This window comes from Teleopsis dalmanni, chromosome 2 (genome assembly GCF_002237135.1).
Source record: "Teleopsis dalmanni isolate 2A chromosome 2, ASM223713v2, whole genome shotgun sequence".
Taxonomy (NCBI): Eukaryota; Metazoa; Arthropoda; class Insecta; order Diptera; family Diopsidae; genus Teleopsis; species Teleopsis dalmanni.
Window position 1 is genome coordinate 205094166 of NC_051847.1, and position 24420 is coordinate 205118585.

General features: G+C 26.5%; 4 protein-coding genes across 4 annotated transcripts; 1 reads left to right on the forward strand and 3 right to left on the reverse strand.

Annotated features, from left to right (window-relative positions):
• The first annotated feature begins 1538 nt into the window (after window positions 1-1538).
• On the forward strand, window positions 1539-6739 carry LOC119676615 (lysosomal acid glucosylceramidase-like). The gene is made up of 10 exons (XM_038087860.1): window positions 1539-1572; window positions 1639-1775; window positions 3088-3271; window positions 3678-3834; window positions 4502-4822; window positions 4949-5078; window positions 5234-5347; window positions 5475-5817; window positions 5878-6043; window positions 6484-6739. Exons 1-10 carry the CDS (start codon window positions 1539-1541, stop codon window positions 6581-6583), a joined length of 1686 nt encoding a protein of 561 aa, XP_037943788.1. The 3' UTR covers window positions 6584-6739.
• Window positions 6740-16841: 10102 nt separating this feature from the next.
• On the reverse strand, window positions 16842-17873 carry LOC119676616 (alpha-tocopherol transfer protein-like). Its single transcript, XM_038087861.1, has 3 exons — window positions 17584-17873; window positions 17153-17522; window positions 16842-17096 (listed from the first exon to the last, which is right to left on the reverse strand). The coding sequence occupies exons 1-3, from the start codon at window positions 17871-17873 to the stop codon at window positions 16842-16844; spliced, it is 915 nt and encodes a 304-aa protein (XP_037943789.1).
• Window positions 17874-19188: 1315 nt separating this feature from the next.
• Window positions 19189-20259, reverse strand: LOC119676617 (alpha-tocopherol transfer protein-like). The gene is made up of 3 exons (XM_038087862.1): window positions 19958-20259; window positions 19515-19887; window positions 19189-19449 (listed from the first exon to the last, which is right to left on the reverse strand). Exons 1-3 carry the CDS (start codon window positions 20257-20259, stop codon window positions 19189-19191), a joined length of 936 nt encoding a protein of 311 aa, XP_037943790.1.
• Window positions 20260-22355: 2096 nt separating this feature from the next.
• Window positions 22356-23414, reverse strand: LOC119677641 (alpha-tocopherol transfer protein-like). The gene is made up of 3 exons (XM_038089083.1): window positions 23125-23414; window positions 22672-23041; window positions 22356-22610 (listed from the first exon to the last, which is right to left on the reverse strand). Exons 1-3 carry the CDS (start codon window positions 23412-23414, stop codon window positions 22356-22358), a joined length of 915 nt encoding a protein of 304 aa, XP_037945011.1.
• Window positions 23415-24420: the final 1006 nt, after the last annotated feature.

A 24420-nucleotide genomic window follows, 5' to 3' on the forward strand; every position in this document is an offset into this window, starting at 1 on the left:
CTAATCGTTAAATATTTTATTTATAAATAATTTCCCAAGATCTAGAATCCATATTTTAATACAAAAATTTTGGCCCATTATTTGAAATGTAAGAAATCGGGAATAATCTTTTCAAATTTTGAAAAAAAAAGTGAAGATTTGAAAATGGCCGCAAAAGCTAGAATAAAAAATATCGATAAAAAATATTAAAAATATTAAATAAAAATTATTAAAAATTGGTTTCATAACAACCACGAGGCTCAAAAGCTTCTTTTGTTCTTTAGTCACGCCTTATATAACTTCTCTATTTTTCCAAATGTCATAGTTTTGTTTGTGCAACTACAATACAGACAAATACATATTTTTAAATAGTTCTGTTTACTTGGGGATTAAACGATATATTATTATATACGATCATAAAGATCATGATTGACTTATTTGTGTTTCAAATTTGTGTTTATATATATGATGCACGAAGTCTCCGAATAATTTCACTGCGAATAGTAAATATGGATACTTGAGGACTTCGAATTTACAAGAAATCCGATTTATTTTCAACTTCGGAAATTTCGTTTACTATCCGATTAATCGGATTCTCCGATTACTTCGTAAAACCGAATACAAACATCACGAGTTATTATATGCAAACAAAACCCTACCCACTTAATCATTTTTGAAGTTATATATAGAGAGTTATTATATATATGTGTCAAATATATTTATAAATATAATAAGCTTATTTTTGTTAATTTTTCTGAATTCATCTACTCTTCGAATATATCTATCTTAATCCAGAATAAGTTTCATTCGATAAACAGAAAAACTATATTGAAAGAGAAACGTACAAGCGAGTAGTAAGAGCGATACTCCTTTATCTGCTGATCGAAAATGCATAGTTGTAAATGATCATAGTCTTCGATATCTTTGTCTCTATGTTACAAAAATCTTGATGAACTTAATAAAGTGTATGAACGTATATATAAAAAGTATGTAAATATTTCATATATATTACGTATTAAATAACAATCAGTATCGCTTTAATTGTGACGTACAAATCTTTTTAATCTACATCGAATGTTTTTCATTAACAAAATTTTAAATACTACGAAAAGTAATTATTAAATCTTTATCAACAACGCTCGAGTTGTTATCTAAACGAAAGTAATGCCAAAACAACACTCAAGCGAATTTATAAACACAAATGACCTTTTCACGTTGTTTAAAAATGAAAATAGCATGCGAGAGAAAAATTAACAAATGTGAGAGAAAGAGAGTAGCATGCAATATTAATGAGTTTTGCTTTCCCTTAAACGATTTTTGACTTTTTATTTGTTGTGCTTGATTATATGGAACAGTATTGCATCGGCAGACGAGCAGATGATAGGGGATAGGAAATGAATTTGTTTTTGCTAACAAAGTATAGTTAACAATGTGAAAAGTTAATTAAATAAAATCATGATATAATAATAATAAACATAACTTAACAGCTTCAATATAAAAATATTAAATGAATAAAAAGTTTTATAAAAATGAAAGTTACGATTTGCTTTTTTTTGTGTATGTATTTTTCTCTTTTTTGCTTGGGTTTAACAGGTAAACAGAGAGCAAGTGGAAGTAGCCTCTCAAGAGTTAAAATTAATGTTTCCAATTTATTTGCAGTTTCAACTACAAAGCCATGTAAGCTACGAGAAACCAATTTTGGTTCGGTGTGCGTTTGCACTGCTGAATACTGCGATTACTTGGAGAATCCGAAGTCTGAACAACCAAATCAACTGAATATCATTTCTTCAAGCAAGGTAAGCGATAAGATCATTTGATTTAGATTTTGGTTTTCTTCGAAATCAGATATCTGTATGATATGTGTAGTTTCTAAACAAAAGTTGTATATATTGCAAATCGAGTCAAAAAAATAGTGCTGAATGATAGAATAATCTCTGTATAATCTCTGTATCTATGTATATACCTTTATAATAAAATGTATAGTAAATACTTTATACATATGTATATAAATAAATAAATAGTATACGTGTGTTTCGTAACAAACCGGTAGGATGAAATCTAATCGAAAGGCTAGAGAGTGATCTATATTTAACATTCAGCAAGATACAATATTTCCCGGAGAAGACTATCCAAAAAAAATTTTAGTCAAAAACCCATAATTTTAAATTTGAACATTCCGAAATAAAATATATATATAATAGAGGTATATGCTGTATATGCTCCATAACTCTGCGATTTAATAAAATTTTACGTGTATTTGTTGTTGAAAAATTTCATCGTTACCGAGTTAATTACAGATTCAATAGGTCTATAATTTTTTTGGTATACGGTACAACATCACTCACAACTGTTATTGTGAGTTACTGCATAAAATTTAAATTTAATTTGAAGTGTTTGATAAACTAATATACATTAGGAGGAATGACATTCTTAGAGACCTCAAGATTGATCCAATCAAAAAATACATAAAGGATAGAGCCCTGAAATTATTAACGAAAACTGACAGACTTACCAATACCGTGTTATCGAATCTCAAAATGGTTACAGGCTCCGCGGGGAGGTATGCAGATTTGATTTCAATTATTGCTTAGTCTGATGAAGTGAGAAACAATAATCCAGTCAAGGCGTAGAGAGGGGTTTTGAAGATACCTAGCAGTTAATAGAGAGTAAAAGTATTCAACTGTACTGGCTCAACTAGGTTCAACATAATATATTGATAAAATTATAATGTATACAAAATATCAACTTTCACTTAACTGAGAGATAATAAATTTAGGCGTTCAGACGTTTGTCATTTTATAACATTAAAGAATTATCAGTAATGTCTGTATTCCCCTAAAATATAAATGCTTATTCTTAAGATTGGTAACATCGTCATAGGTTTTTATTTTAATTATTAATAGGATCTGTAAGTAGGTATATTCATCTTAAATGTATTTTACAAATGTATTTACATAATATTATTATGTAAATTGTATTTATACAATTTATTGTCCTGGGTTTGTTTTAAAACTTAAATGAATAATATAAACTATACTCTATTGTTTTACATTTAATGAAAATCTCAATGTTAAATAATTTTTAAACTAAATTTTTTTACCTATAAAGTCAGGGTTACGTTTTGAGGAAACGCAGGGCACGTTTAATACTACAGAAATACTGAAGATTATTGATTTTAGAAGCCAAAGCAAGAGTCTTGAAAATGATTACGAATATGCAGCCTTTGATTCTATTGCACTTGTTATTGACAACTTCAAAGGTACTGTGCAGCTCAAGACTGGATCCAACACAAGTAAGTAAATCACAAAATAACATATATTCATTTTTTAAAAATACTTTAATAGCTACTATTGAAACGGTGTGTTAGAAGTACACTCTATATTCTCCCTATATAATATGTCTATATGTACGATATCTCCAATATAGAATTTGAAGACATTGTCGGTTTTATGAAATCGATAGTTTGCGTGTTTTAGATTTGATTTTCGTTTTTTACCTGAACTGAACCTACAATATTACTAAGTGCTTAAGTGAGAGTTTTAACCTAATATTCTACTCTTGTCTGGAACTCGTTTCACATGAAAGATATTTTTTATCATTAATAAAAAATACATAGCTTTTAGCTTTATTAAATAAAATCCACAATTATTTATTATAGAATATTTTATATTTAAACACTATATTAATATTTTTACTAGATTCTTCTGGGAAAACATTCAAAATGCGTATGTCCACAATTGAAGTAAATCGAGATAAAAAATATCAAAAAGTTTCCGGATTTGGTGGAGCACTTACTGGTACTGTCTCATATCTCATCCAGAAACTAAACACAGAGTTACAGGATCACATGTACCGGTAAATATGCTTTTATAAATATAACTAAAAATATATTATATGAATTATGTAACTTATAATAATATATATTGTCTCAAAATAAATATTTTTTTTGAAATTATTATTTTAAAATAATTTTAAATTTTATATTGGCAGTAACTAAGTTTACATATATAAATTTTCAAACCTAGGGAAAGTATAAGATTTTGTTTTAGATATGCCTTGACCTCAAATATAACATATTACAATGTATTTGGTATTTTAATAATTCTTGATTTTCAAATTTCTAATATGCATATTGATTAGAACATAGTATATATCTAGCCATTTGCTACAAGACACGACAACTAAGCAACAGTATAAAGTAAATACTGAATGCACGATACCTTGTCTGTTTATATTGATACTGTTCTTTCTTCCTTTACATTTAATCACGAACATTTGATAAATAATTAATTTTTTGAAGTTATTTGCTTGATATTTAATACAATATCAAAAAGAATGAGTTTTTATTATATAGACTTGTTTTTATGATTTATGCTTCATTTTTGGAAAACAAAAATTTGCCAACATAAAGAAATCAAATACAAGGATCATTCCAGCATTTACCAAGTTACATGGAAACAGACTTGTGTGTTCACTGCTTTCCCCAATGTTTTAATAAAAATACTCTTTTTTCAAATTATAGTTCATATTTTGCCGAATCTGGTATTGGATATAATATGCTGCGTACCTCTATAGGCGGTTGTGATTTTGATTTAGAACCTTGGGCCTATAATGAGCAGCCGGAAAACGACAAAAATCTTAGCAATTTTACTAAACTCGATAAACGCGATGAACAAAAAATAGAACAAATAAAACGTCTGAAGACTATATCTGGATTTCATGATATAAAAATAATGGCAGCTGCCTGGAGTCCACCAAAATGGATGAAATCAAACAATAACTGGACAGGATTTAGTTATTTATTGCCTGAATTTTATCAAACTTGGGCAAATTATCATCTGAAGTAAGTTAAATAAAAAAAATGTGAACAAATTAAAATATAAAACATAAAATAAAAAATTTATTTGTTAAAATTGCACAAAATTAAGCTATTAATTAAATTAATTAATATTTTGTATCTTTTACTCAGATTCATTGAATTAATGCATGCCAAAAATTTGACGATTTGGGCCATTTCAACTGGCAACGAGCCACTAAATGGAGTCATTGGCTGGTTTTTCGTGCATTTCATGAGCCTAGGTTGGACACCGAGCAATCAGGTAACTATTTTAGTTCTTATATATTCAAAACAGAATAATTTTAATTATTCTTTACATTTAATATGCAATATATTTGCATTTGAAATATTCACAAATTATAATTTTACGTTGAATATTTATATCTGTACACATATTTTATTTTTATAATTATGAAGGCAATTTGGTTGAACGATTATTTGGGTCCTACAATACGAAATTCCAACCATAAAAACGTTTTAATATTTGGCAATGACGATCAGCGCTATACTTATCCGGCATGGTTTCAAAAAGTAAGATACATATAAATCAATATTTATATGATAAATATAACAAAATTAAAAACGAAATAAAGATATTCATAAAGATTACTAATTAATAAATATCTATAGCAATTTGATTAATATTTTATTTTTAAAGATGAAAACCTCACGTCCGGACTCCTTAAATTATTTAGATGGATTTGCTGTGCACTGGTATTGGGATGACATATTCGCACCATATTTAATTGATGAGGTACATAATGCTATGCCTGAAAAATTATTGCTTAATACTGAAGCTTGCGTTGGAGATAAACCTTGGCAAACGCATGGTCCTGAACTAGGTTCCTGGTCTAGAGCAGAGCAGTATATACGCGATATTTTACAAGACTTGCAACATAATTTTAATGGTTGGATTGATTGGAATCTGATACTTGATGAAAATGGTGGTCCTAATTATGTTCAAAATCATGTAGATGCACCCATTATTGTAAACACTAAAAGTGAGTTTTCATATATTATAAAAAAATAATAAATTAATTATTTGTTTGTTTTCTTCAAAGATCCAACAGAATTTTACAAACAACCAATATTTTACGCTATCGGTCACTTTTCCAAATTTTTGGCAGAAGGATCTGTACGTATTGAAACTACCTCAACAAATATAAAAGTCGATGTCGTAGGATTTCAGAGACCGGATGGTACTCTCGCTATTATTCTATTCAACAGGTAATTATTATTTAATGAGTGATTCTACGAAACAAACAGACAGACACTAATTGCGGATTAATAATTAAAATGAAGAATATTGAAATTTAAAGCAATAGCTAAATTAAAACTATCTACATCTATCTATATATCCTGTATGTGCGAAGGTATATATATTCGTTCACGTATATATAAATATATATGTCTCTATGTATATATATACATCAAATTTTCTTTTAATGTTTGCTTACATTAAGTATTCTGCGATTTATGTTCATTAACTCATTTATTGTAAAAATTAACGCTATTTTTGTTGTAGGTAAGTGCGGTGCCGCTTAAGTGCTCCCTTTTAATTGCTTTATTAGTCGTCGAAGTGTGCCGCATATGTCTAAATTGTTGCATTTAAAATGTATCTTGTATCTTTTTATTTATTCAATATTTTGTTGTTCTTTTTCGTGCAGCGACCGTGACGCAGTGGATCTCTTACTCAATGACAATGTACGTGGTAAAGTTTGGATCCGTGTACCCCCAAACTCAGTACACACTATTATCTATAAATAAAATGGCACTGTTTATTTAGATGTATTTTTGTATTCTAAATGAATATTTTTATTTTTAATTATTTAATAAGTTTTAGCATATATTGCATGCAATGATCTTATAATATTTATTTTGTAATAATTGTTCTGATATTTATCATATTTTTTCTTATAATAAATTTTACAATAATTCATGCAATGAGTGATTTAATATAAGCTTCCTCATTAAAAATTTAGAGAAATTATTTTTCACGTACAAAATAAATTTTTTATTTATAATTATGTATGTATATATATATATCTTATAATATATATCTTATAATTATATCGTATATACCTATATAATATATTATAAGTTTTTAAAATATTTTATAATTTATTCTACGCTAATTTATTTTTCACATCAGAGACAATAATAAGCAAGATTAATTTTTTATAAGCATTAATCTTTAATAAACTAAATTTTTAAAAATAAATATTTTTATTATTTGTAAATATGAAGAAGTTTAAAAGATCAATACATGTACCAAACTAATGTTAGTGGTATTATACGTTTTGAAACTTCGGTAATTATCAATTAACTATGTTTTAATCAGTATTTGTTATTTTTGACCAATATATCATTTTTTTCTTTTTAAAAGTAAGGTCTACTTGATCATGACTCCATAACTATGAATCGAATATCTTGGAAGAACAAGAATTTTATTAAATATGCCTTTTGGTTCGAAGAAGTAAAAAATAGTTACAAAAATATTTAGCATAAGTTTGTTATATAGATTCTGATATAAATCCTTTTTGTTTTAAAAATTATAAATAAAATTTTATAGAAATTGACTACATAGATACTTACTCATTTCTTTAAGTTCAGTTGATTTTATTTAAAAGTGATTTATTATTAATTAATGATTTATTATATAAAGGTACATATAGTATTCTATTATCTATTTATTTATCTATTTATATTTATTTAATAAATATTTATTTATTTATTTACTATTTATCCTTTATCAACTGACTTTTATAGAAATAATAATATGTATATTATTATGAAGCACATATAGTACAGCGATATTAAGATCTATTGTATACATTTCATAGACTTAGATATACTCTCTTAATATATAGTTGCTTTGTCTTATTTTGCAGACTTTTATTCTCAGTTGTTATACATTCATCGAATTTTTTTTCGTTAATTAATGTAGCGCAACTTACCAGTAGGTATTATACGTTCTTTTTCTTTACAAAATCTGCAACTTCTATTACAATGACTTCCATGTTTATTCAAGTTGTAATTCAATATACAATATTCCATTAATTTTCCTATTGTAACCCTTAAGTTGTTGTTTTTAAGTTCAAACAGTCCAAGCATCCCCACAACCGATTTGGAGTTTGACGATAAAATTACATATTTACAATAACAATTTCAAGAGTATTAATCGCCACATATATAATTGTAGTGAAATTGATTATGTTTAAAAATTTGTTGTTTTGCTAGGTTATTCATATATGAATGGAAAAATTATTTTTCATCAAGATAGTCCACTTGCTCATACACCCGAATTAACCATCTTTAAACTCATTGATTTGGGAACCGAAATGCATTGTTGCAACAACTATTATATTCGCTTGATTAACCTATCTTTAACTTCTCTATGTTCATACACCCAAGCAAATTCTTCCAGGAAAAATAATTTTCATCAAACAAATAGGAAATAGTCAGCTATTGAGTAGTGATCTTATGAAGATCCACAACAGAGTTGGGATCCATAAATTGGAGAATAGTTGAAAGAAGTGTAAGAATAGTTGAAATTGAAGGAAAATAAAATTGTTTTTATGAATAAAACACTACTTTTGCAATCTAGAATGTGCTTAAACATATATAATTCATATTTATTGAAGATCTATTTAAAAAATATATGGGTAAAAAATTTGTATTTTAATTAACTAAATATTTCTGATATAAATGCATCATTTGACTGAAAGTTGTTAAACCCTACAGTCAAATAAATCTAATAATATAAAAACATAATAAACGCATAATAATTAAAAATAAAAATAATAATAAATAGAATAGTTATAATAAGCTATTAAACTATAAACAGGAAATATTCTACTATTTCTAAAACATATACGCAGTTATAAAATTTTTATAAATCTATTATAGTTTTTTTTTTTTGTGTTAACAATTTTAAAATATTAAATTTTATACAAAGTAATTTTTTATAAAATGCGACATTAAATCCAAAAAGCGAATAATTTTTCTGCTATATTAAAATTCTTATTTATTGTGAATTTTCCAAATAGTGTGCTTTGCTTGACTGGCAGTTGTCACTCAACTTTTTCAAAACAGTTTTCGTATGAGAACGAAAAATATATTTCAAAAATAAAAGAAAGTGATGAGAACAGTGACGGATTTTAGAAGAAATGAAAAATTAAATAATTAAAATTATTAATAATATTTACATAAAAAATAATTTTGACAAATTTATTTCAAAATCAATCAACACACAATTTTTATTTAAAATATTTATTTTATAGTTTTCACTTTTACGTTATATAAAATTAATTAAAAAATAACAATATGTATAATAAAAATTATTATTAATAACTTTTTAATTATAATAATAATACACATTTTTTGTCATTTAAATTTAAGATACATTTTTCATTTGGCCTTCATTAAAAAATATTATTGATATTAAATATTAAAATATTTAAAGATACAATAAAATCAAGTGAATAATTATTCATGTTTATGATATCTGTTTTTAACTAAAAAAAATATAATAAAATATAATAATTCAAGCAAAATTTGTTAACTTAAGGTAAGCAAAATCCACTCCTGTTTTCATTCATTCTGCTAGACTATGTTTACTCGTATATTCATGCTATCCATCGAAGAGGCTAATTATTTTTCATTATAAACATACGACAAAGTTTTTCATATTTTCCACATAAAATTTTATTTCAATTTTCCTCCATTTCTTTCATAATGTGTCGGCTTCGTTCTGCTAAATTAAATTTCTTATATAAATTTCCGTTATTTTGATTTACGGATAAAATAAACTCCTGATCATTGAAAAAAGGGGAAAAATTACCATATATTTCTAATATTATATAAAAATTTAATTATTTAATTTTCGATAGCTAAAATATAACTTAAAAAACTAGTGAAATTGATAAGTTACTCCTTAATATAAAAATTGAATTGCTATGGTATATATATTTACATTTTTTACATACATCCTATTCTATTTATTTGTTGATTTATATATTTATATATACCTATATTATTTACATTATATATAATATATATATATATATATATATATTATACAAATTTATTATAGCCGTGTGCGAGTAAATTGATGGTAAATAGAGAGAAATAGTAAATTATGCCGGTATGGCAGCGAATGTTGGTATTTACCAGAATTTCGAGTAGGGTAAATTAGATAAAAATTAAATAAATTAGGTGGTAACATTGTGGAAATTTTTTAAGATGTTTAATAAATAAATAAGTGCAATAAATAAATATTTACATAAGTGTAGTGCAAAAAGTCCAAAAATTTCAATTTATTTTACCTCAATTAACTCGAACTAGCATACAGCCTATATAGTTCTGACTTATTGCAACATTAGTACAAGAAATAAATTCGTGGTCCAGGGAATAAACAAAAACGTATAAGAGTGGTGTGATAATTATAGTATGAATTAAAAGACAAGGTCTTAAGAAAACATCAATCAAAAAAATTCTTCAATCAAAAAATTCTCTACACCTTTGACATAGTTTCTTCGAAATAATTAAATCATATACCAATTTTTAATTCATATTTTGATTATTAATATTTTCTTATACCTTAAATAACTGGGAAATTATAGTGATCCAAAATTAATTTTCTAAAAAATTTATTTATCTCAACTTATTTATTTATCTCAAACTTAGTAATTATAATTCTAACGATTGGTTGTTCCCATTAGAGGCCGAATGTATCAAAACAGTAAGTAACAGATGTTAAACTCTTTCATAAAAAATTATTGTAAGCTAAAATATTTTATATCAATATATAAAATTTTATTTATTTATTCTAATATGTTAATTTTTATTTATATTTTATTTTAATTTTATTATTTTATTCATTATTTTATTTTTTAGTTCACTTTAGAGACCGAATGTGTTAAAAAGTAAGTAAAAGTAAGTAACAGATGTAAAACTCTTTAATAAAAAATTTTTATAATATAAAATATTTTAAATCAAGTCCTTTATTTCTTTCTTTGTTATTCGAAAACCCTTCTAAAATATTTTAAATCAATATATAAAATTTTATTATTTATTAAATAATTTAATATAAATAAGATAAGATATAATTTTATGTTTTAAATGAAACGCTTGAGATACTCAGTGCCACCCAATACAATTCTAAATGCTCTGCAAAACGTTTGAATAATGTATATATGAACTATAGTTATCTATCTTATAAACATTAAAAAATATTCGCTCGTTCAAGGATGTATGAATATTGTTTGGTATTATACATCAATTCTGATGTATCTAAATTTAGAACACCTTCAATCGGAATTAATTTTAATTAAAAATTTGAAATTTTCAACAGTTATCAGAATTGCAGAATACTGCCATGGGAATTCAGTTTCTATTCCGCTTATATTCGCAGATCGTACTAAATTTACAATTTAAAAACTGCCCTATGAGAACCTCTGAGGGAACAGATAGTTATTTGTAAATATATTCTGTTATAACATAACATATATTAATATTATTACTTGATAGTAATATTATTACTTTTCAAAACATAAATAAAACTTTTAGACAAAATTTATTGCAATGATGCAATAATTTATTTATTTAAATTATTTTAATAAATTAAAAATCAATTAAAAACACATTTTATCTACAAATTCGTGATTAATTTGTATAAAAATTAAATAAATTAATTATTTCGTAACTACGATATCTATTCGTAATTAATTTGATTAATTATATAAAAAATTTTAAATTAATGCATTTTAGGGTTTGAATTGTTGTTTATTTATTTTTCATTTTCTCAAATGACAAAAACTAATGACAAAACTTGAAACGAAATTCCAAAATAATTACTTGCTTATATCACTGAGAATATTTTCATCATTGCGATTTGATCACCAGTGAAAATGCAATTTAAAATTTATTTATTTTTACATAAAATTTGAATTTTAATTCTTAAATTAAATTGACCGTTTTTCGTAATGATTTCATTTCCTTACAAAAAAATAATAATATTTATTTAAAAATTATATGAACTTTGTGTTAATTATTTTTAATATTAAAAATATTTATTTGTTATTTAACAATTTTATAAAATCATTTAAAATGATATAATCGTTGAATGATTTAATTTATTATTTTACATAAATCAAAACACTAAGTTCTTATTAATAACTTACAACGTAGTTTAAATTTAGGAAGTGAATTAAATAAATAGTGCATATTTTCGTAGAGCTATATTAACCCGTTGTATAAAATAATTATTATTACTGCAACTACCATAATAAAATAGTATTTTCTGTTAAAATTCATGAAAGAGAATCAGAACGACGTTTTCGATTGGTAAATATGGATTAATCTAGAATTGCCCTAGATCTGTCCAGTTTTGTTGCCCAATTAAACATTATTGGAGTAATCTAACATTTTTGTAGTAGTTTTAGTGGATATATAAATTTTTCTTAAATACATATATCGAATCAAATCACACTTTTTTTGTCAAGTCATATAAAACAATTACGAATTTTAGAGTAATCTTGCTACTCTGGTAAAATATATAGAGTGTTATAAATTCAACTCAAGTGTTATATATTTCGCTCGAGAGTTATCAATAGAAAATGAAAATTGCACTAAAAGTAAATCTCGATTAAAAAAGCTTCGTAGAATTACCAATCAAAAACGGCATATGTGATTATCCCAGCCCTGACGTTCCGGTATTAAAACACGAAAAGGACGATCAAGCTATACATTTCATTAAGTTCGATATGTATGTTCAGTACATGTTAATGTGTAGAAGTTTTCCAAATATCTATTATCATCATCCTCTTTGGAAATAATCGTTGCTTTCTTTATCCATATATAATCTTTGGACTGTAAAAGTTTTATTTGAAATTAAATAAAAATGTTGTTTCTTTTTCGTCTTATGAATTAGGTTAATCAATATGAAAATATTGAACGCAATCTATACCTTAAAATTTTATTGACAACGGCTTCAAGTTACACAATCTCATATTTTAATATAATTAACGCTTCTTCAGGAAGAGCTCATATGTAAGTGCACTGAAGCATTGACCATTTTCAAACAAAACAAATTTGTTCACATCTTAATAATGCCTTGAGATACAAATGTATATAACTATTTCATTTCATAAAATGCCAGATGTAACACGCCGCTGAGGGACTATTAGAACTTAAATACTCAAATATTTATATATCAATGCGTATGTTTAAAAGTGAACTCATAAATTCACAAGTCAACTAAATACAAGCTTACATGTCCTGAGAGGATAATTCTACGTGGATGTTAAAAATAATATCAATGAGGAAAACTGTTTCAGGAAGTGTATCTTGAACAAAGCGGTGATTATAATAGTAAACGGAAACATAACTTAGGTTTATATCACTAGAATTAAAAGAGTTTAAAAATTCTGACTGTATGTATATATATTTTTGTGTTATATACAAATCTAAATATATATTTCTCAACACTAATTAAAAAATTTGATTTCATTATATTTAAGATATTCATGGTAAAAAAAATGTTAATATATATTCAGAAGAAAGAAGTTGAGATATAAAGTCGATATGAGTCGTATATGTAAAACTTAAATACTTTTTAAAATTTTCTTCATCTTCCTTTTTTAAAGACTTAATATTTTACTCTATAAGTAATTCAATTTACCAATTTGAAAAATAGATATTAAATAAATTCTTTGATATTAACCTTATTGCTAATTCAGTACGTTTTACAATACTAAATATACGAATATCATGACAAAATTACCTTAAAGATTTACTTCATTGATAAAACATTTTGGTGTGCTCCATTACTATAATATGGACAGGAGACCTTCACAATTTTTAAAATCGCAAGGAAAGTAAAGATGTTTTGGTAATAAAAAGGAGAGCCAAGGTAAGCTAGTAGCATTATTTAATGCTACTCCTATTAGTAGTATATCTATGGGATTTTATTGACAATAAGGAGCTCACCTACAGAGTAAATGGTATCGCCAAAGAAAAGGAAATCGATACGTGATTAATGTAACTATTAAATAACGAATCTAAACTTTGGGATCATATAACAAATACGATAAATATCAGCAAAATAAAAGAAAAAGAAAAGATATATAATATAGATTCTTTGTGTGAAGCGGAGTACAACTAAATAAACTAAAGCCTCCTAATTTGGTAATACTTATATCACTAAGATATTAAAAGACTAATGTATTCATTTAAAACTTAAACCAACGACTAATGGAGTTTATTTCTGTAAGGTCTATCCATTCACTGTTCAGTTTGTAGAAAAAATTTGAATTTAAGAATTATGGTTTATCCTATCCTAGGATAAACATTTATCCTATCCTATTTTTTATTATTTTTATAAACTTAATGTACAAATGTTTATCCTATCCTAGGATAAGCATTTATCCTATCCTATCCTGGGATAAACATTTATCCTATCCTAATATCCTAGGTTTTATACTACTTAGAATCTAAAAATGTTTTAACGTATTACGTATGAGTTGGTGAAGTCACTCCATATTAATTATCTTTAAAGAGAGTCTTCAAGCAACTATTTCTCAAAACGTTGGTGGCATTTTTGAAATGCATTAAAAGCATTACAGAATTTAAAGTACTAGCAAGTATCTCAATGTGTTTAGTATGCAAGTGTCATAAATTCTGTTGATAACTTGACACGTCAACAGCTATAAGCGAACACTTAAAACAAAAAATAATAAACAACAGAATCCACTTATGAGCAATGATCGCATCAATTACACCCTTTTCGAAATAAATACTCACTTAGATGTTCTGCATATGGGAATGGCGGAGAGCACCAGGCAAAATTCTAATGAGCCGTCATTAATATTAAACACGAGCTGTCATGTCAGGAAAAATTTTTTATAAAATCATATGAAGAAAATGCAACAAAATATTGAGAAGATCAAAGCGAATTTTTGTTTTTATTTTGAGTTGCACTAATAGTCATTAAAAGATTTGCCGCCAGATTTTGAAATGAAAAAAATTGCGAAGCTTTGAGTTTTTTTTAATTTCCATACTAAATTATAAGTTATGTAATAATTTTAACTAATATACTGTAGCTACTTTGCTTTACATAACAGTTGTACAATTATCCGTCTTCAAAACACGCCCTCAAAATACAAATTCCTCGTCTCATAGATATACTGTCTGCTTTGTTGTTTGAAATGAAGATGTCTTGTCAGCAGCTGACATTTTGTGTCAGCCCAATTTGCTAGGTATGTGTTTTCCGACATGGACTTTTTATAACTGTTGTCGGCTGTCAACGGACTGATATAATTCGGTAAGGCAGACAACAACACTTCAACTGCCTATGTTCTTATGCACATATGCCTATATGTGTATATAATGAACATGTATCTTCTGGCAGTCTGATCTTTTTTCTCATATTTTATTTTGTTTGCACTTCAAGCATTAAATGATACTCAAATTTCAAAGTCAAATTGAAGCGTCTCCTTAAAATATTTAAAAGTTATATCACTTTAATTTCCTTAAATGTTTTGGGGTGTAAAGATTTAGACTTAATGTGTGATTGGCATATTCCGGATATGCGTACTTGAGATACTTGTAATACGTTTCAATTGCTCATTGGCAATGACACTCTGCTAAGTGGCTGTAACGTAGAGTATAGCATCTAAAAATAATTTGTATCTTTAAAATACTCAATATTAAAAATATACAGTAGATACATATACTCTTATGATGAGTTTATTTAAACAAAGATTAAAATAAATCACATGATATGTATTTTTTGAACATAGGACTTAGTAAATATTTTCTAATTAAATACAAAACAACCTAGATAAAAACATAATTAAACTGTCACAATACAACTACTAATATATATTATAACTGAAACAACCAGAAGTTTTTTAAGACTTTTTACCGATCTTTTGGGGAAAAGATAGATCTATACAGAGAAGAAAAATACTCGCATGAAAACGTGTTTTGGATTTCAAATTAATACTTAACCCTGAACTAAATTTATCGCAGAATATTTAACTAACTTAACAAATAAATGTTACACTATATTATAGCTCAGTATTATTTCGATATTAAGGCAATCTGTTCTAACATATAAATCTATTTCTTTTATAATTATACCTCACCTTTTAACTATACCTTTTATAATTAATGTTATAATCAAAGTATATATTGTTATGAAATTAGGGTTTGCCAGTTAAATAGGAAGTATAAATGGGATAAAAACGATTGGAAGGAAAATTATTATCATTAGTTAATCTTTAACCTTGATTTCTTTTACGGTATGACTTATGACAAAACAAGATAGATTGCGATAAAGTATAACAAGTTATTTGAGTTATTGAGTTATTGCTTAACTTTTACAAAATCCAGTTGTTCGAACCAACACTTCAGAGTAGTAATTTTGTAACAATATCTTACATCGAAACCCTTGAATATATTTTTTTTAACGAAGACATTTTTTTCAACAAAATATTACATAAAATTGGAGATTAGTTAAAAAATCTAGTTCGATTGTTTAGAATAAAACAATTATAGTATTAAAATTATTTGATATTACTTGATATATAATTTTAAAAACACAACAATAAGATATATATGTTATAAAGTTGATTACATATAGTTTTGTACTACTTTTTTTTCTCAATAAAAATTTTGTATATAATTTAACTATATAGGCCGTGTGCGAGTTCGGGTAAATTGAGGTAAAGTAAATTGATATTTCTTAAGGATTTTTTGCACTGCACTTATGTAAATATTTATTTATTTATTTATTTATTGCACTTATTTATCATTTTTGGTTAAAAGTTTTCTAATTTATTTATTTACTTATTAAACATCTCATAAAATTTTCACAATGGTAACATCGAATTTACATAATTTTTAACTAATTCACCCTATTCGAAATTCTGGTAAATACCTATATTCGCTGCCATACCGACATAATTTACTATTTCATAATAATTTACTCGAACTGGCACACGACCATACTCTGCAAAAGTTACTCCAATTCAAGTTTGCGAAAAGATCCCTCAAGACCAAATTCAGCTTCATAAGGTATGACATCACCACTGCGTAAGTTTTCATTCATACCGTATAGAATGTCTTCTTCGAAATAGGTTTTGTAACTTCTCAGAGTGTCTTCCATATAACCAATACATTCGGCAATATGACCATTATAACCACCATATTCTTCTGGAAGGCATTTTCTTGGAACATGATTGTAAAGTTCTTCAGTTGTTTTTAAAACAGTCATCTATGGATAATAAAGTATTATAATAATTTTTAAGCTGCAAGGAAACTTTACATTACCGGATAATCAGTTTCATTTTGAAAGAATTTTTGAATCTGCATCATGCGAAGCATATCTTTACTTGCATTTATAAAATAAACTTGTTTTATCCGTAAAGGAAGACAATCTCTTATCCAAAAATACCACATTTTCATAGTATGATGATCAAAGCTATGAAAGAATGCATTTTCTATACCAGCCAAATCAACAATTTGTGTTACACCTGCTACATTTGCATTATCATTCTCTAGAGCCATGATTTCCATAGCCATAGTAACAAACTTAATTAATTCACATTGCCTATGCTGCTTTCGCGAAAATTGACCACAACGTACCATAAGCAAAGCAGTATTGTTGTCACATTTCGGAAATTCTGGATAGATATGTATGCTATAAACGAAACATACTTCATTATTATCACATCATTTCATTTTATTTTGCTAATACTAACCCACAACGGTTCATGTGTAGTATGCGATCCGTTACAAGACGATTATAAAAAATCTGTGGCAGCACATTATAAAAATGGAAAAAAAGTTCTATACGTTTTTTGGTTTCTTCCAAACTATAACTACAACATCTGAGAAATGCAATCAAAAACTCATCAGAAGTACGGGCTCTCAGATGAATTTGCTGACGTATCCAAACTCTTAATATGAACAAGTCCTGTTCTACACGTTCAGGTATTTCATTTAGTTGCTCCTTAGCTATTTTAGCCAAAGCTGGTGTGAGTGGTCGCATATTTACTTCTCAAATAAAATGCAACCTTTCGTTAACTATTTTCAATTTAATAATCTAATTGCGACTAAATTGTTCCTCCGTTTAAACAATTATAGATATGGCATTTGTAATGATTTTGTTTTCACTGTCATATATAAATAATTTGTGATATACGATACCCGTATATCCTTAACAACCGAATTATCTTATCTGAATTTCTAATCTCCAGCATAATTACAAAAGCGTGTTTGTTAAATTGAATAAATTGCTTAAATAAAATAAACTTTATGTATATATATTTTACGATTTTTCTTTGTATCATATTGGTGAAAATTATGAAATATATTATAACGTATTAATAATTATAACGATTTTTTAATTTTATAATAGGTTGTTATTAATATAAAATCATTTCATTTCTTACTTAATCGAAACTATTGTATTTTATAGAGAGATTTCGAACAGTAGTGAACTATAACAACAACATTTTTTTTTTATATTTTAATTAATAGTGACTACAAAAACAACAATTCTTTTATATTATTTTAATTAATGAATTTTTGGCTGACCATACATCCCTTTCGAGTATTGCCAAATACTCATCTTTAGTGGTCATGGAATTCAATTTCTTATATTTAATTATTCGTAATTTTTGAAGCCGCAAATATCAAGGATTGAACCCGTACCCTGTCATATTTGAAGCTCAGAATCAGTGTTCATTAAGCACCTGACCAAAAGCTACTGATGATGGGTATTTGGCAATACTCGAAACAGTTGTATGGCCAGCCAAAAATTCAATTAATTAAAATATCAAAAAAAAAATTGTTGTTGTAGTTCATTACTGTTCAAAACCGCTTTTAAATCATTTGTAAAATCTTCTCTCTAGTATATCGAATATAAAGTATTAACCAAACACATAACCAAAATAGTTTAGTTTTTTAAAAAGGGCTGAAGTCGATTAATTTTCAAATCTAAAATTATGACTTATTGTATAGATATGTCAATGTATTAAATGTTTAGGCATTACTATCACTTAACTTTAATGAAGTAATGGACCGAAAAATTGCAGAATAAAATATGAATTAAATAAGCCAAAGTACTGAAAATATTCCGTTCTAATCAATAAATCAGATATATTTACGCACTTTAAAAATCGAAAAAATAATAAAACTGCTGTCATATTAATATTGTAGATTTATTATATGATATAATGCATTTAATATATAATTTTTATAATAATATAATAAATATAATTTTCACATTTAATTTATATGTAATTATTAATTCCTAATAATTAATTTCAATATAATTTTTTAAATAATTTATTAAAGTCATCTTAATCGACTTGCAATTTCCTGTACGAACCATTTAAGCCACAAAAATCTCGATGTTCAAATCTTTTAGTTAAACAAATTCTGTTCTTCTCAATTGTTCCAAAATTGTCATCATTGGCGAAGTAATCAGTGTATTGTAACAATTTGTGTCGCCAATATTCCAATGCCTCTGCCTGATATCCATTCTGTCCACCATATTCAATAGGCAAAGCTTCACGTGGCAAATATTTAAAAATATCTTCAGCTTTTTTATGCATAAAAACCTATAATAATTTTAATATTGTCAAAAAAAAAATATTATATTTACAATGCCATGATAAAAACTTACTTTGAAATGTTTCTTACAAGACAAAAAATTAGACATTATATTATAAATCGTAAAAGTATCCCGACGCATATGTATTAAATGGATTTCAATCAATTTCAAAGGCATGCAACGTTCACCAAATAACCAATTCTTCTTTAGCAAAGCACGATCACATTTTCGCATCTGTTCCATGGTTATATCACGTATATCAAATATGAAGACTATACCAGCAACAGTTGCATTATCATCCTCCATGGCAAGAACTTCCAACAACATAAAAAATATTTTGAAAATCTCATTCAAATTCATGAATTTCGGGTCTTGCTTGACAAGCGGTATAATAATTATTCTCGGACCAATAGCACTACTTGGTCTAATCGGTATGATATAGACACTATAAAAATAATTTAAATAATCAAATTCTTATTTTGATATTATATAGATACAATTCCATAGGTACTAACCCGGTGTTATATAAGTGAATTAAAGATTTAGTTACTTCACGTTCGCATAGGAACTCTCTGCAATGAATTTTCATTGTATAAAAAGCGTCAATACGTTTCTTTGTTTCCTCCATACTAAATTGGCAACGCCGCAAGAAAGCTAATAGCAATTTTTTATCCATACGTGCTTTAAGGTGAGGGGACTGCTTAATCCATGATTGCAGTGCACTAATGTGGCATTCCACGGTGTCTGGATTTTCATTACAATTTTCTAAAGCAAGTTCTTGCAGAGCTGGTGTAAGTACACGTATTGTGTTCGACATTTCTACTTTTATGACTAATATCAACTAAATACTGATTGTTCTAACATCCAGACCTTGCTATGCTAATTTATTGGAAATGCTCTTGTATCTTATCAAAATATTGGGAAAATGTGTGGAAAATAGTATTTTAATTTTTTTTTTTTTTTGTAAATATATTGCCAGGCGTGAATTAATTAGCGATAAGGGATTATCTATAATTTTATCAACAAATATGCTCAAAATGATTAATAAATTAATAACTAATTGACATATTTAGTTTTTTTATATAGTAAAATAATATAATTATATCAATAAATAAAACAGTCGAAAACGTATCTAAGATAGCAAGTAAATTGTATATACAATTTCAGATAGAACAATGAATATTTTATGGATGGAAGTCTCCAACAATTAATACACTAGAAAAATTTTAAAATAAAATATATTTACATATACCGAGAACAATACCAAAATAAAAATATATAAAAGTAATGCTGTATTGAGAATTTATATTCTTCAATTAACAGTTCAATTTTAATAACAGTACTCACTATTGTGAACCCACTGTACAAAAATCTTGGAATAGAAAAATCAATTTTAAAGTTCACTAAGAATAAAGAACTGGACTACTAGGTCCTTCGCCATGCCAAAAAGTATTTTTTAAATACTGGTTTTGGTTTGGGCACTTAAATTATAATTAGTTGATAATAAAAATTAAAAAAAAGTTTGCTAAAGGATTTTGCAAATACAGATTGGGTATTTAATTATATTTAAACATATTTTTATTGGTATTATAAATACGTAACATCAAAACAATTATATCGCAACATAATCCAAAACTACATTGATATTAAGCATTATTGTTGTGGATATAGTATTAACATTTACTTCTAGTGCTGATCCAGTATCCAATATTAACATTATTTTTATATCCGTCTTTATGAAGAGTAGGTAGTATGATTAGTCTTTTGAATTCAGTACATTTTTATTACAGACTATTGAAATTAATAATATACATTTAATATTATTATGATACGGGACCTCTGACATCCCAAATTTCAAACCATCACATATTGCATACAATTCCGTAAAGTTCAAAAATGTAAAAAATTATCTATTATTATTATTATCTTAGGCATTTCAATTTATTGTAAAAAAAGACTTCAAAATATTTCAGTTACAAAGTCAAAAAAACAACAATCATTAGTAGATACATGACTACTATTTTTGGTATTATTTACTACTAAATTTCATGTACACATAAAAGATTATTTTAATCTTTGTTCTTAGCTATGACAAATGGATAGATAAACAGTTAAATAGATGCAAGTGGCAGCCTGTCTCAACATGAAAGGACCGACTACTCGCTCAGATACCACAGAGAAACCCTGTTGTGATACCACAAAGAAGTTAAAAACACTTTAGCTGAGTGAGAAATTATGAAAAGAGAGATAGAAAAGAGAGATAGATATTTTGATAAAATCAGTGGTCCTTAACGTACGCATTGAACATGTAGATAATAAAGGAAGGAAGAACTAATAGTGCATTGAGGCTTTCTATTGAGTGCTGAGAAGTAAGTAACATTTTCTTATGCCTGCTCTGACTTATAACTTTAACAATAACCTTTGCGTCAATTTAGTCGATATAGGTTTCTTTTAGCAAATATATAAATATAATAAGGATAATGTTAGAAAAGAAATTCATTTTGATCCGATGAACATCAGTAAGGATTTTTAGAAAATTTTTTATAAAATAGTAGTTATAGGTCTACATGGTGTAATTTACACAAGAGATTTTACACAAAAATTTTAATTAATAGTTAATTTTTTAATATTTGCAAATATTTATTTTTTTTTAAGTTTTTCGAATATATGAATAATTAAAGGATCTCTTTAAGTAAGATATTTTTACAGTTAAGTCATTTATTTTAATATTATTACATAGATGGCAATTTCATTTTAATCTAAACGAATAAAATATATTTAATCTTTTAAAAACGTTAAAAATCACAAAAAGCTTTCTGTATTTGATATAACATATATATATGATATAACATATATATATTTAACAAATAAGCTGTTTCTCCGTTTAAACGATTAAAGATATAGCATTTATAATTAATCAATTTTAAATTTACGGAAAGTGCCCGCAAGACCAAATTCAGCTTCGTAAAGTGGAACTTCTCCCCTACGCAAACTTTCGTTGACACCATAAAGAGTATCTTCTTCGAAATAGCTTTTGTAACTTCTCAGTGAGTCTTCCATATAACCAACACATTCTGCAATATGACCGTTATAACCACCATATTCTTCTGGAAGGCATTTCTTCGGAACATATTTATAAAGTTCTTCAGTTGTTTTTAAAACAATGATCTATGAAAATAACAAAGAATGTTTTTTTCAATAGGTTCCGCAAATTAAAAATAAGTATTACCGGATAATTAGATGCACGCTGTAGAAACTGTTGAAATAAAAACATACGAAGCAGTTCTTTACTGGGATTTATAACAAAAATATCTTTTATGCGTAATGGAAGGCAATCTCTTATCCAATAAAACCATTTTTTTACCATTACACGATGAAAACTATAAAAAAATTCCTTTTCCACACCATCCAAATCGATTATTTCCGTAACACCAGCCACACTTGCATTATCGTTTTCCAGAGCAATAATTTCCATAGCCATTGTTACGAATCTGACTAGTTCTCGCTGTGTATGCCATTTCCAAGAAAATTGTCCAATACGTATTATAAGTAAAGCAGATTGATTGTCACATTTCGGATATTCTGGATAGAAATATATGCTATATGTAAGATTTAAATTGGATTTCCCAGGAAAGATAAAAAGAGTTAACAAAAAAAGGTTGAATAAATACTGATTACTAACCCAGTTTTATTCATATTTAGAAGGCGTTCTGTAACAAGACGATTATAAAAAATTTCTGGCATCAAATTGTAAAAATGGAAAAAGAGTTCTATACGTTTTTTAGTTTCTTCCAAACTAAAATTGCAGCGTCTGAGAAATGCAATCAAAAACTCATCAGAAGTACGGGCTCTCAGATGTATTTGCTGGCGTATCCAAACTCTTAATATGAACAAATCCTGTTCTACACGTTCTGGTGTTTCATTTAGTTCCTCCTTAGCTATTTTAGCCAAAGCTGGTGTGAGTGGTCGCATTTTTATTTTTCAAATAAAATATAGATCCTCCCGATGTGCTTTCAATTTCAATAATAAATAAACTGTTTCTCCGTTTAAACAATTATAGATATGGCATTTGTAATGATTTTGTTTTCACTGTCACATATAAATAATTCATGATATACAATACTCGTATATCCTTAATAACCTATTTATCTTATCTGAATCTTTAATTATCATTATAATTAGAAAAGCATGTTAATGAAATTTAACAAATTACTTCAATTAGCAATTCATTGCGATATTTCTAAAATATAATATACCTACGTGTGAATAATTCTAAAATCATAAGATTCACAATTAAATTTGGTTTTAGGTTCTTTCTTAAAAATGATAGAAATTACAAACTTAATATAGAACAGTTACGATAGTGCGTTCCTTTTAGCGCTACTGGTCTTATTGTTTCGACTTTACCGCGGTATTTCTATCTGATATTATCAACAACAAATACCCTAACAATCCATCCATTCAATAATGGACTCTGTGATAATTGAACACATCAAAGCAATAGCCTTTTAATCAAATTCGTTTAATTTTTTAAAAAGAGTTAAGTATATTTGCGAAATTAACATTAAATTTTTAAAATTATTGGATTAATGTTCGTAATTTGATTTTTTGCAGTTTCAATATTAATTTTGAGCAACAATGGATTTGAATACTGAACAACGTAGTATTTCCAACTTACGTTCTTCATAAAATATTTATACAATATTTTATGGGTTGTATTTGTGTAATAACTTATATAACAACTAACTTAGTTTGGAAATGCTTTCAACTTCTCAATACTTCTGAATACAATTTTTATGTGAACGGGAGAAACAAAATCTACTTGAACACTGGAGAACCCAAACAGTACGTCTGTTTGGTCAAGAAGATTCATGGATCCTGAACACATTAAAGTTAGCACTATCCCTAACCTTAACAGAAACGATATTGCAACTGCCCAGCTGTGGTAAGACATAGACTCGACTGCCTTGCAAGCAGG